We start from the raw sequence: 14,766 nt of genomic DNA on the forward strand, positions 1-14,766 counted from the left end.
GTCAGATTGGGAATTTAAGCAGAGAGGGAAGGTGAATGAACTCTGTAGTACTGCATTAGAATCAGAGACATCAGTATGAACTCATGTTTAGCTTAATAAATATGCAGATGGATAGATACTCTACATGAGTTAGTATACACACATGAATTTCTTAGCTTTGTTTGCTGAGAGGGCCAAGAAGTGTTGACACCCCAGTAGCAGCAAGTACACTCAGCACCCAGATCTTGGTTTCTAAATACCATTGTCCAATAAAATGACTCCTTAGAAAAATGGTTGATTCTAGGGTTGGAGTAGGGAAGATATAAGATGAGCCTAAAGCACTTTGTAGTGCCAGAAACAGGAAGTACTCAAAAAATAAAACAGTGGGGGCATGTCAAAGGGATACAGGTGAAAGAACTCTCAGTGGCTTAAGCTGAAATCATTTGAGCAAGAAAACAATGTAGTATTGAATTAGAACTCAAAGTATAAAATAAGTATACATGAGTTCATGCTGATAGAAATTATTGCATAAATAAGAGGAGAAGACACAAATTTTCCTTATGGGAAGAATTCCAAGTAGCATATGTAAATTCTGCCTCCTCCAGGAGATGGAGCTTAATCTTCCCAACCCCTAGTATGGACTAGATTTAGTGACTTGCTTCTAAAGAATAGAGTATGGAAAGGGGAAAAAAGGAACTTTACAGGGAGAAGTCTGGCAAATGCTAACTTAACCAAATGACCAAGGTTAGCATTGCTAGTGATGTCACGTTGATATTGTACATCCTTTGATAGGTGATAAGAAAGGCATTTCACCTCTGGTATGCCAGAAATAGGCCCACGTATATATGTACAACTGATTTTCAACAAAAGTGTAAAGGTAATTCAGTAGAGAAAGGATGGTCTTTTCAACAAATGATGCTGGAACAATGGGATATCCATATGCAAAGAAATAAATTTCTATCCATACTCATGCCCTATACAAAAATTGTTGCAAAATATGTCATAGACTTGAAAGTAAAATTGAAAATCATTAAGCTTTTAGAAGAAAATGTAGGAGAAAAGTCTTTGTGACTTTGTGTTAGACAAAGGTTTCTTAGATGTGACACTGAAAATGTGTGCAAAAGACTGTTTCCAAATGAGATCACATTCACAAGTACCAGGGGTTAGAACTTCAACATATCTTTTTGGAGGACACAATTCAATGCATAGCAAGTGTAGTGGTTCCCAGTTTAGGGATTGCTTTTATGTTTAATGTAGGGGAACTGAGAATTTCTCTTTATACTAAGTGCAATTCCCATACTGTGTAAGTAAAGCATCTTCCATATCTTTGCTTACTTTTCTTTCAAATGCAATGATGGTGTTGTAATTAATAAATACAAGTTCATTTGAAAATATTGTGAATTTGTTGTAGCTTTTTGGCATTTATTCAATTTGTGGATAATATACCTCTAACTGCTATTATGTGGATCTCTGCTTTGTCTGTTTTTACTTTTAACAGCAATAGTCTCTTTCACCTATTTCGTGCCAAACTTTGACACTCGACACCAAAATAATGTTACCTTGGCCCTTTGTCTTATAAAGTCTGTTCCGAAAACAGCTCCTTCAGCTTCTTGCTTCTGTGTGTTTCCTTAAGGGATAGAAATGAGTTCATGGGATTGAGCTAGGGGACTGCTGTGTCTTCTGTTTTCTGTTTACCTGGTACACACAGAAACTCCTCTTTACTTCTAGCTAAACTCCCATGTGGATTCCTTACTGTAGATAAACTCATCTTAAGGAAGAAATCAAGAGGGAGTGCATAACTTGAATTACAACGATATTTTGTTACAACATTGTTTATCATACTAAAAAGTGGATCTAGCCTAAATATTTACAAACGGGAATTGGTTAAATTAATTAAATAGCTATATCACAAACCACTTTGCAGGTATCAAGAATTATCTAGAGCCCTGTTTTTTAAATCTTTATCTCATTTGTAAGTTCACTATATAAAATAAATAAAAGCTAAGCAGCTCTGATGTATGGGGAACCTAGAGTCTTCACCTACCCAATTTTGTCCTCTGAGGGACCTCTTTCGAACCTCTAGGGTTTTATGCAGCACAGTTTAAAACCAGTGCTGTAGTGAAAAATGTAATGATGTAAAATTATGTTGATGTTAAATTTAAAAAATTACCAAAACAATATGTCCAGTATGCTTTAAGTTATTTATTTGTTTTGCGGTACGTGGGCTTCTCACTGCTGTGGCCTCTCCCGTTGCAGAACACAGGCTCTGGATGCGCAGGCTCAGTAGCCATGGCTCACGGGCCCAGCCGCTCCGCGGCATGTAGGATCTTCCCAGACCGGGGCACGAACCCGTGTCCCCTGCATCGGCAGGCGGACTCTCAACCACTGCGCCACCAGGGAAGCCCTTTAAGTTTTATAAAAAGAACTTTTATACACTGTTTATACTGTATACAAATACAGTAATCTATATCTTGAGAAAAGATGGGGAAAATATTCATTGAAATGCTAGGTGTTGAGATTATAGCTGATTTTTTGTTTCTGTTTTGTCTTTTTAATTCTTAAATTGTGTACATGTATTTCTTTGGGAATAAAAGATATTCTTTCATATTAAAAAGTAGAGAACCATTGCTTAATAGGAATCTTTAGATTTTGGGGAAGATAACATGTTGTCTCATTCCTCAATCCCTTGAGAGAGAGGAATTATCTTGAAAATGTTATAAAAATGATATTAGTAGCATAGATTTATTTAGAAATTATTAATATCAGTAGTCTTATGTGTTAAGTATGTTAGGATAAGTCACATTTTTAGCATCTAAGGGAGAAAATGGAACTGAACATCAGTGAATTCAGAATGAACTGAACTTTGTAAAGCAATGATTCTCAATTCTGGGATGATGTAAGAAGAATGTCAAAATAGTTAAAACACCCTTTCTCTCCACCTTTCCAGATTGAGTGCTCTGGTGAGCCATTGTTACTGATAAGAGTATATACCTCAGCTCTAGTTCCTTGGTTTTAGATCAAGAGAAACTTCTGCAGAAGGAAGGGTGAGATGGCATGCATATCACTGATTTTCTCACCTTTGCTCCACAAAATCAGAGTTTTTTTTTTTCTTTGTGGTAGTTTGGAAGTTTGGGGTATTCAGGTTTGGCAGCAGAAAGTGTGGTTTTATGGTAAACTGGACAGTTAAGAGGAATTGAGGAATTGTTAATATTTGATGGCAGAACCAAAGTGTTTATGAAGAGAAATGTCTCTAGTTTAAAAGCAAATTTTCATCAGATCATTCATTATATACATAGACAGTAAAAGTATTTTCAATGAAAAATAATTTCCTCAGAAGAAAATAACACACTTTTATGGATGTGGAAGGTGTGTTATATAGAAAATTTAATTGTCATGATATTGGCTGTGATCAGTTTTTTTAGTAGTCTTATCTTTACCTATATTTTATATCCATATAGCCTCTAAATTTTCATCATTTATAAAAATATTTCACCAGCTAAGGAATATGACTTAAATATAAGGATATGTCATCAAAATACTTACCCATAAAGCATTTCTTATATAATTTATACAAATCGTAAGTAGAAAACATAGAATATGCTCAATCCTTACTCCCTTCGAGTTCTTCCTGGAAAGTGTATGAGGTTTTTATCTCCTCAAAAGAAACAGACATATGTTGGTTTAGTTGAAGGAAATTGTGAGCATTTTTAGAGTATGTGGGAACTAAGTTTATACTTTTCTCACTCCCTATATTTTCTTGTGATTTTGGGAGCAATCCTTGTCATTTAACTTGGGTTAAGTATAGCTATGGCAGTGATTAGCCTTCCTGTATTCAAGGAACGAGTGCACACCAAGTACCAACACCTGAAGGTAAGCAGAGATCAAGAATAATCTTTTGTGATTTGGGAGTTAGTGTAGTTTTGGTTATTTTTCCTTCTCCCAAGATTTTAGAAATAAAAGAGTCCTGTTCCTGTAATTGTGTTGACACTTGATAAGAAATGTTTAGGCGCACTTAAGATAAATCCATTATAATTTGTTTTCTTGTTTAATTGGTATTCCTTGCTACAGAATTCTGTTTTTTAACTGATACATAATAATTTAAATTTTGAGTAGAACTTTTTTATATAATAGAAAATAAAATGTTATTTGACATATTTTATATTATAATTTTATATTTTATGAAATTGTCAAGCTCTCATTAATGCTGAAGCTTGTCTCAGTGGCACCTCAATGCAAAAGGTAAAAAGCTAATAACTAAGACTTTCTACTTCTTCATAAGCACAATTGTATCTTCTGCAAATTTGCAGAAAGCAGCTTGTCCTAACAAATTTTGCACATTTTCACTTCAGTTTACAAAATTTGAGCATTTAATATTAATATATGTTATGTAAAATCTTGTTGGGAAACATGCCTATCGCAGATTGAGGCCTTTTATTCTCTCTCTCATTTTTATCTTCACAAACATATCCTGAAATAGGGAATTGTGAAACAAGATTAAGATTTAAATCCTTATCTGATGAAAATCATACATTGTCCCTGATTTATAAGTCATGAGATTATTCCATAGAGTCCAGTTTCTTGCTGATATTTATTTAATAATGGATTTGATGGTTTGATTGGTATCTAATGAGATGAGGATACTTAAGTAGTTTGAGGGTCTCAGACTTTTTCAAGTTTTTTTTTTTTTACGCGTGAATAATTTGAAGTCTAAAAAGACACTAAGTTAATGGTGATACTCATGATCTCAAAGGAAATTTATTTAGAAACCTTATAGGAAATACTCACAAAAGTGATAATGTTCCAGATGGTCAATAAAGACATGAAAGTTTAATAAGCTGTTATTTTTATTGTGAATTACTTTTTCCAGTTCAGAAACAACCAATATGCAATTTATAATAGCTCTGGTAGAGGGAATTAAAATAATTTAGAATTTACTATTTGATTTGTCAAAGTATGTCCAAGAAGTAAGAGACATTTACTTAAGGGTCTGTCTTGTGTTTAAGTTCTTCAGTAAAAGTGCAGTATACTAAGCTATGTTTTAAAAGTTAATTTGAGATCTTACATTACATTCTAGTGAATCATTTTTGGATTTTACACAGAACTGAGCTTCTTTTTCCTTGTCATTCTGTGGTTTGTATTGCAAGGTCCACAAGTTTAAAACTAATAACACCATGAAGAATTCTCCATGAGTCATCCTGTCAGCTGTAGCTTCTGCTTTAGAGCCTGTCTGATATAACTAATTAATGTTTTATTGCCAGCTCTGCTAAACTTTTCATGCCTTGGATCTATATGCTAATAAAGAAGTACCGTGGTAGATAATGTTCAGACTCTTGTTTTGGCTAGTTCCAAAATTTTTAGTTCTTTTAGTGACTCTAAGCTAGACCAGTTATAAATTATAGGTGGCAAAAGAATATGACTGGTGTTTTCTTTTTGGTGGGGGAGGCAAGTGGTAGTGGTCATTTAGTACTTTTGGTTCTGTGAATCTTGCTGTCCAGAGATCTAAAGATTGAATTAACAATTCAGCTGAAGTCAGTACTGTGGTCTGAATCCCTATACTTATGGGCATTGTGTATTGTAGACGAATGTTCTTTTAGCTGTTACGTTTGTTATTTTGTGAAAAATGATATAATACTTGAGCTAGCTGGTTCATATTCATATTAATTTCAAAATTAAGTGCCATGCTTCAGGTTATTTAAATTATTTTTTTGAAACATATAAATGAAAAACTCGATTTCCATCTGGGACTCAGAATGCCTTAATCATTCTTGATATTTTAAAGGAGATGAGGAAATAATGGACTTTTTTGCTAAGTGGCAGGTATGGTCAACATAATTTCACTATGTTTAAAAAGAAATCACTGACCTTACTTGCCAGGAAAATTGAAAGTTTAGGTTGTAACCTGATATTTTTTCTTACCCTGTAGCCTCTGGGAAGTTTGTTAACTTGAGTATTGCCATTAATTTTATATAATATGACTTGGCAAGTTAAGTTTATCGTTTCATCACTGGCTTTGAATTATGCATTTCCGTGAATTTTACTGAGCTAAAAACCGATTGGAATATTGTTAGTCTTTATTTTTATTTTCTATTGAACTTGAAGCCATGCAGCTAAAGTTCAGATTTTACTTTTGTTCTTCCTAATAGGTAATAATAATTAAGTGGTTACTATGTGCTAGGCAGTGCTTCTCATTTAATGCTTCTCATTTTCTGATTTAATCCTCAGAACAGACTTGTGAGGTAGGTCTAGTATTGTCACTGTTTTACAGATAGAGAGGTTAAGCAACTTGCCCACGTCCAAGTACCTTTTCATTGTGAAACTAGAATATGAACCTAGTAATATTTTTTCTGAGGAGTCCCTGAACCTAAGGCCCTGAGATCACTTGTAATTTTCGTTGACTATAACAATATTGGAATAGTCTGGGTTTTTTTTTTTTAAGATGTTGAGGATAGGAGTTTATTAATTAATTTATTTATTTTTGCTGTATTGGGTCTTCTTTTCTGTGCGAGGGCTTTCTCTAGTTGGTGGTAAGCGGGGGCCACTCTTCATCGCGGTGCACGGGCCTCTCACTATCGCGGCCTCTCTTGTTGCGGAGCACAGGCTCCAGACGCGCAGGCTCAGCAGTTGTGGCTCACGGGCCTAGTTGCTCTGCGGCATGTGGGATCCTCCCAGACCAGGGCTTGAACCCATGTCCCCTGCATTAGCAGGCAGATTCTCAACCACTGTGCCACCAGGGAAGCCCAGAATAGTCTGTTTTTTTAACTATTGTTCATTATCATTTTATGAGGTGTTGAGCCTTAGAATTAGCTTAATATGTTTTGCAGAGTTCTTTGTCTAGTAACTCTCCTCACTGGAGTGATTTTTTTTCCCCTGCATTTTAATATCACTAAAATCAGGATGTATCTTACAATGGAATTTTTGAAAATTCTAAATTTAGTAGCTAACGTTGTTAATAAAAGCTTGACCGCTATTCAATGTAGGTAAGATTTTCTTAACTTCCTCCCCTTCATTTCAGTTATCCATTCTTAAGAACCATCTAACTCCCAAATTCCTCATCATAACTAAACCCAAGGGAGAAAAATCTAATATCTTGGAGGAGGCAGAGAGTAGGAATTAAGGTTTGATTGTGATATCCCTATTTCTTCTTTCAGAACACTTCTCACTGGAGTAGTATCAAAAGGCTAGCTCTTTTCTCACCAAAATCAATAAAAGGAAAATACGATTTCTAGTAGGCTATTTATTATAAGCAAATATGTGATGACACAAAACTTTGGCAGTGGGCTTCCCTGGTGGCACAGTGGTTGGGAGTCCGCATGCCAATGCGGGGGACACGGGTTCGTTCCCTGGTCCGGGAGGATCCCACATGCCGTGGAGCGGCTGGGCCCATGAGCCATGGCCGCTGAGCCTGCGCGTCCGGAGCTTGTGCTCCGCAGCGGGAGAGGTCACAACAGTGAGAGGCCCGCGTAAAGCAAAAAAAAAAAAAAAAGATTAAAAAAAAACTTTGGCAGTTCCTTGCAATATTTTTGATCCAGAAGAAATTCTGTTTAACGATCTTAAAAGTTATAAGTTTTAAAACCTTAAAAATAATTATAACATCATGTATGTGTACGTATATTGTAGAATAGTTAAACCTGTCTGGGACTTCCCTGGTGGCACAGTGGTTAAGAATCCGCCTGCCAATGCAGGGACACGGGTTTGAGCCCTGGACTGAGAAGATCCCACATGCCGCGGAGCAACTAAGCCCATGCGCCACAACTACTGAGGCTGCGCTCTACAGCCCGCGAGCCAGAGCTACTGAGCCCACATGCCACAATACTGAAGCCTGCGCGCCTAAAGCCTGTGCTCCACAACAAGAGAAGCCACCGCAATGAGTAGCCCGTGCACCACAACGAAGAGTAGCCCCCGCTTGCCGCAACTAGAGAAAGCCTGCGCGCAGAAGCGAGGACCCAACACAGCCAAAAATATATAAAAATAAACACATTTATTTAAAAAAAACTGAAAAACAAAAACCTGGCTAAAAAATGGAAGTTTTACTCCATTATATATTAATTATAGGTTAGGGTTATTTAATTACCAAATCACATTTCCCTCTATAATAACATGGGGAGGAATGGGAAAATAAAAAATTGGGGGAGGCCTCTGTATATTGCTACCTAGTGATTTAATACTAGAGCTCAGAACTAACAAGGAAAAGGCATCCTGAGTCAAGTGAGTGAAAGTATTGTGACATTTAAGGCCCTTGGTTAGGATTTTTGGCATACGAATATGCTTAGTATAGGTAATCAAAAATAGGGGCATCTAGTCACCTTATCCCAGTGGCTCAAATTCCTGATAACCCTTTTCTTTACATATTATGGTTCTTCATATTGGCAGTTTGACTTTGTTTTATAGCTAGCAGAATACATATACACATATATAAATATGCACAAAACATGTTCATTGTTGGCTAAATGTCCACGTCATCAATATGATACTTTCAAAAGCCAGACACATTTGATTAATTAGGCATATGCAACATGTCAGCATTCAAATACAGCTGTTCTACTTAAATATCTAACCAAAGGAGATTTTCACAATTTTATGATTGGACTATACAATGGACAGGGACTTGAAAATGGGATTTTGTACACCAGAATTGTTTCATCAGCCTTGTGTTGGGTTACTCTGTTGCTTAGAATATGGCCATTTCTTAGCCTTTAGACCTACCTTTCTGTAGCATTTGATAGTATTATCTCTTCTTTATTGGTTCCTAGGACAGCCCTTTCTCTATTCTGATTTATCTTCTTAATCTCCTTCTTTGGCTCTCACATCCTTTCTCAGTTGTTCAGAAGCTAGGTTTCTTTTCCCCAGAATTTGATCCTTGGTGTTTTCTCTTTACCTGCTGTTTTAAATTTAATGGCCATCAGTAGGTTGGTGACTCAAATCTACAACTCTAGCCCCAAGTTTTTCTTTGGGGTTCTAGCTTTCTATTTCCAGCTATCTGATTACATCTTCATCTCAATATCCAGCAGATGGTAGGGATTTTACAAAACCATGAGATTATCTTGGTGATTTTCTTAGCTGGAGCAGAGGGAAGAATGAAATAGCCAGGAGGGCCCTTGACTTTGTTACTTGCATACATGCAACTGCACATACATAGGTACATACATATTTGTTTGTTTTAGCACATATTTTAAAGTGGAATTTGGTGACCAGAGAAAAAGTGTTGTGATGTTAAAACAGATTTTCTTGAGAAAAGTTCTTTGTACTTTATGAATATAGTAAGTCGATTATGTTAAGCGAGTTATACTGTAGGGTGGCCCTTCTTTATCCTCTCATTCCACTTTTGTCCTCTTTCCCTTCCTTTCCATTCCCTTGTAAGAGAAAATAACTCAGGAAACTGGTTTACAGTCAGTAGTCTGGGAACTTCCAGGTTTCTTTACCAGAATCTCCCTGGATGATGCAGTTTCTGACGCAAGCAGCATTGTTTTTGGGTAGGAGTTTTTATAATGGCTGTCAGGCCAAGTGGCTAAGGTTGCTAACTGCAGGTATTATCCTTTGCAGAAATTCAGCTGGGAATTCTTTTCTGCCAACTTTTATGTTCATCTTTAAATTTAAATCCCATTCCCTCCCACCTCCCCCAACAAGTAAGGATGGAATACTTAGGAACTCTTATTTCTGAAGATTTGGTAATCTTTTGTAATCAGTATATTCTCTAGAGCAGTGTCCTCTCTTTTATCCCAGAACCCCCTTTCCTTGTTATCCCTAACTTGGTTGTAAGTTAATATGCTATCGCTTATTAGGAAAATTTTTAGATTCTCTGTCTTTTTCTTAGCATCAATTTTTATTTATATAGGAGTTAAAGGGATTTGTAATTAAAGTTATATTTAGACTAAGGTTTTTTTTTTTTTTAAACTGAACTATCTCCATGCCAAATAAAATAGTCAGGTATCATTTTATGTTTATTTCTTATTACCGTTACTAGTAGCCTTAAAAAATTTACTGATATTCTTAATAAGCCCTGTTCTTATCACCTAAATAATCTTTACATAAAATGTTATAGGTTGAGATAATTCTAAAAAGGACAGAAATGAGAAGAGGAATGGGAGGATGTTTGAGAACACTCCTTTAGACTTAGGTTAGCATTTATATATAGCATCCAACTCTTATCAAGAAGCCTCCAGTAATATTTCCTTTAAAAAAGACAACCAGGAGAAAAGGCTGTAGTTCTTTTAGCTTACAGAACTGAAAAAAAAATTTAAGTACCTTTGTTTTCTACTTTGGGAATATATTTTTAATAACTGATAGTACCCCAATGGTAATTTTTTCTAGGTTTCTGGTATTACCTAAACATAAATAATTGAGAATAATGATTTAATCATGATTAAAGGTTAGACACAGACCAACCAATAGAGCAGTAATAAGTACCCAGATATTTTGGATGGGGAAAGGTCTTGAAGAAAGAACTTTTCTTGCTAGGAAAACTAAATATAATATTTTAATGGTAAAATATTTCTCTTTGCTTACATTTTTTTAATCTGTAAAATGGAAATAATATCTTCATAGTTATTTTTTTAGGATTAAAATATAATACATGTGAACAGTTTAGAATAGTGCTTAGCATCTACTAAGCTCTCAATAAATGTAGCTATTGCTATTATTATTTGAATTTTTAAAAAGAGAACCCATACTCAGGGACAGCTGATGGTAAATGCACCTGCAATTTAAGATTTAACAAAGTAGTTAAGATACTAAAAAATGGTATCCAACTCCACCTGTTTGTTGAATCTTGCTTTGGGAAAGTTAGTATAAGATTTAAATCCCTTATTCTGGTTTTGTATAATTAATAAGCTTAATAACAATCTTGCAAGTGAAATAACTACATCTGTTCTTTTTGTTTTTTCTTTGTTTCAGGTTTCCCCTCAAAAAACCTATAAGGTAAGTTGTTCAGTTGCACTTCATATGTTTAGGTTAAATTTTACTTAGAAGTGTTCCTTCAAAATTATGGTGCATTTTTGTGGTTTTAGAAAATGTGGATTTAAGTGGTTTAAAGGTTCAAAATGTTTTACAAATTTAAAATATAACAGGTGTTGCATATTTTTTCTGGAAGACAGCATTATTTTGATAACATTTCCAATGTTTTTAATATAAGCATTTTAAGAGTTTGTTCAAATTGATACTTAAGATCACTCCCTATGAAGAGATTTAATTTTAAAATCTATTGTGACTGTTTTCAGTTGTGAGTAGCTTGGGGAGTGTAAATGGATTGCCAGTTTTTGATGTGTTTTATCACTTGGGTAACTGTAACTGCCTTTTTAGTTAATGAACTTTGACAAACTGGATCAGTCTTAATTACCCTAAGATGGTAAAGGAAAAAATCCAAAATGTCCAAATATGTCTGTGCCTATATCTGTATCTCCATGTTTATTCATTTCCTGGGATTAAATGCCTCTTCCTCAGTACTCATTCTTCAGCATCTTTTTTCTCTCTCATCTTAACTGTTGTACGTATTATTTAAAATGTAGGTAGTATGTCATTCCTAATTATTATGGTACTTTTATCATTTCTAGTGATGGCATAGTCCAGGATACCAATGCTAATCTTGGCATTTCAAGTAATTAGAAGTGTATGTATTATAGTAGTGGTCTTGTTTGCTGCCCAGCCATTATCTGATCAAGTATAATTGGGTAGGTCATAGGAAAAATAATAATTCTTATGTCATCTGAGCCTTGGAAAGACTTCTATGGCAAGAATTAAAGGCAGGCTTTAAGAGAGCCTGGCCCTAGAGAACAAATGTATGGACACCAAGGGGAGAGAGCAGGGGCGGGGGGGTGGGGGGAGTGGGATGAACTGGGAGATTGGGATTGACATGTATACACTAACATGTATAAAATAGATAACTAATAAGAACCTGCTGTATAGCGCAGGGAACTCCACTGTACAGTAGAAACTAACACAACGTTGTAAAACAACTATACCCCAATTAAAAAATAAAAAAGGCTTGCCTAAGATTTTTCTTTTTTAAAACTGTTCTCATCCATGCTGTATTTACACAGTGTTTTTGAACCTGGCCATAATGTACATAGGGTTGGGGAATATGTTTAATTACTTTTAGGTACTGTTCTCTTATCTGTTAAATGGAAATAATAGTTACTAACCTGTGAAAACCACTAAAAGGTTTTAAGCAGTTATTTCTCAGAATAAAATAGACTTTATTACTAAATACCACTCATTATTTTTAAGCACTTTTTATAACCAGGTAAATAGACTCTGTATTAAACCTAGTATAGACTGAATTTTAAAACTTCTTGAAAAATATAAATTAGAGAGGTTTATGAAACTGTGTAAGGTAAAATGATTTCTTGGTTTCTCTTTGTAAGACACACTTGGGATTTTTAAATTAAGTTTTTCTTCCAGTTATTTTCCTATAGTAAAATATTTAATTGCTTTTATTTAATTTAGGCATGGAAGTATTTTGAACCGAGAGTCACCAACAGATAAGAAGCAGAAAGTTGAGCGCAGTACATCACATGATTTTGACCCCACAGGTAAAGCGCTTTGTTCTGCCAAAGAATATTGAGAGTAGTGAAGTTTCCAGTAATAACACTTTAAGCTGCATGACCACCTGAAACACCCAGCAGTAGCTGTTTGATCTGTTTATAAGGCTCTCCTTCCTCTTCAATTACATAATATAAAACCTTTGCACTCAAGAGGAATCCAAGCATTTTTAACTTTCAACACTATGGATTCCACTATGGAAGCATCATTATAGACTTTATTATATTTTAAAATAATGATGATAATAGAAATGGCTGTTGTATCATAATTGGCGATTTGGGTCAGACCAAGAACGTGGGCAAATCCTAGGTATGAACAGTAGTATGTTTATAAAATCAAGGCTAAACTCAAGGCTTGATAACAACTGCATACTCTGTAGTCATCTAAAAATTCAGGTGTGATCATGGTAAATGGAGTATTAGATAAAATAATTTAAAAATAATGATCATCATTTTAGAATAAGCAAATTAATAGAAATCCCTTTTTCTTCAAAGAGTATTCTAAACTCAGACAGGTGTCTTTCAACCTCAGTAGTGTTGATCTTTCCTAGAGTTTTCATGCTGGTGGACTTTTGACTGTTTATATTCTTAATTTTGTATGTATAGGATGAACCCCTCTTGTAATATATAGGCCTTTGCTCCTTTGCTTTCACCTTGTAAACTCACTCAGTATTTAATTTATAAAAATTGCTTGATAATTTTGCTTTTGTCATTTGAAACTTATTCTTTGTTCATATACTCTTTTATTACTTGTATGTTCCTATGACAAAAGATGAAGTAAGTAAATGCTAAGGTCTCAGCTACATAAATATAATATATCTATTTTTAAGTGTTTTCACTTAGAAGTAAAATTTTTAAATTTTAATGGAGTATTTTTTGTGTCTAATTAAGATTGTTTATACTTTTAGTATAGACTGCTAGTTTATTTTGAAAAATATAAATATTATCTAGGAAGGGAAGGATGGGAAGTGAATAGCTACTAAGTTACCTGCATCTTGGGTGGTAGGTGAAAAATGAAATCCCAATCATCAATTTAGGAGGCTTTGGTGGTGGAAGTATGTAATATGTAACTTCTTGCATCTCCATTAAGAAAAATTCTTTATTTCTGACACCTAATTTTGATGTCATAGGGCTCAGAGGCTTTCATTTATATGATTAGTTACTGTCTTGATAATTAGGGTCACATGTTTCTGCCCTATGCTCATCGAAGCATTATAGTCTTGTTAGATTGACTTACTCTGTATTGGTCATCTGTGACGTGCCTACCTCCAAAGACAGATTAGCAAAGTTGTATTCAGTGCTTCATAATGAGATTATTACAGCTTTTAGTGCTTTTGTCATCTCTACAATTGTCAGATGATATATTTTGTAGACTTTTCATGTATTGTTTTGTTTGAACATATTTTTATTGCACTCTTTTCTTTGATAAATCTAAAATATGTCATTACCTGTGCTGTTCATGACTATTCTAAGGGCTATCACCTGTGATGTTCATACTTTGTGTTTGCACGATTTAACTTGATCATGATTCATTCTTTTTTCCCCCATGAATTTTTCCCCTTACATTGGTCTCCATATTTTCTATATCTCTCTCCTTTTCTCCCGCTCCTGTGCAGATAGCTCCTCCAAGAAGACAAAGTCTAGTTCAGAGGAGAGTAGATCCGAGATATATGGTAAGCTAATGTAGCCAATTCAGCCTTGCACCTTTGGAGCTTGCTTCATGCTGTTTCTTTTCTTTCTTTCTTTCTTTTTTTTCACTGCAGTCTCTTGTGTCTGCTCTGCATGGCATGATCTATTGCAGGGAAAGGGAGCCTGGGGTTTTAATGTGGCTGTGATGTGGAAGCTTAAGGTTGCTAGAAACTAACATTGTAGAGTAAGAATAGGCACATTACCCATCTTCTCTTTTGTCTTGTTCATGTTAGGAAAGTGATTATCTCTAATATGTTTGGGTCAAGTTTCTCCAAATAACATGGATGAGCTTTGAATTCTTGGCATTTTCTTCCCATGTCCCATTTGCAGAGTTTGGATCATGTAGAATTTCATCAGTGCTACCAGTCTTTTTCTCTAAGTATAGTACTGGTATAGTTTGATGTGTTAGCAGTTCTTCGGAATTTTAATTTTATTTTTAATTGTTTCTTTATTTTCAATTGCCTCATCATCTGGAAGTGCCTGTTCTTGTGTAATTTATTTACAACAGCAAAAATAGCCTAAGTATTTTATTTTTGTAGCATGAAGAATGTCTCTGCCTTTCATA

At 34.9% G+C, this 14,766-nt stretch overlaps 1 protein-coding gene across 6 annotated transcripts in view; it reads left to right on the forward strand.

The window, feature by feature from the left end:
• Positions 1 to 14,766, forward strand: part of ARHGEF12 (Rho guanine nucleotide exchange factor 12) — a 139,905-nt gene that overhangs the window by 52,021 nt on the left and 73,118 nt on the right. For 3 of the 6 annotated variants that reach the window (XM_059067871.2, XM_067039149.1, XM_067039147.1), the window contains exons 2-4: positions 10,870 to 10,893; positions 12,418 to 12,503; positions 14,129 to 14,185. In XM_059067871.2, coding sequence (XP_058923854.1) covers positions 10,870 to 10,893; positions 12,418 to 12,503; positions 14,129 to 14,185 — 167 coding nt within the window. The remainder of the gene's footprint in view (positions 1 to 10,869; positions 10,894 to 12,417; positions 12,504 to 14,128; positions 14,186 to 14,766) is intronic. The other 3 variants (XM_059067872.2, XM_067039150.1, XM_067039148.1) reach the window with 1 other exon arrangement.

This window comes from Kogia breviceps, chromosome 7, assembly GCF_026419965.1.
Source record: "Kogia breviceps isolate mKogBre1 chromosome 7, mKogBre1 haplotype 1, whole genome shotgun sequence".
In the NCBI taxonomy this organism is placed as follows: Eukaryota; Metazoa; Chordata; class Mammalia; order Artiodactyla; family Physeteridae; genus Kogia; species Kogia breviceps.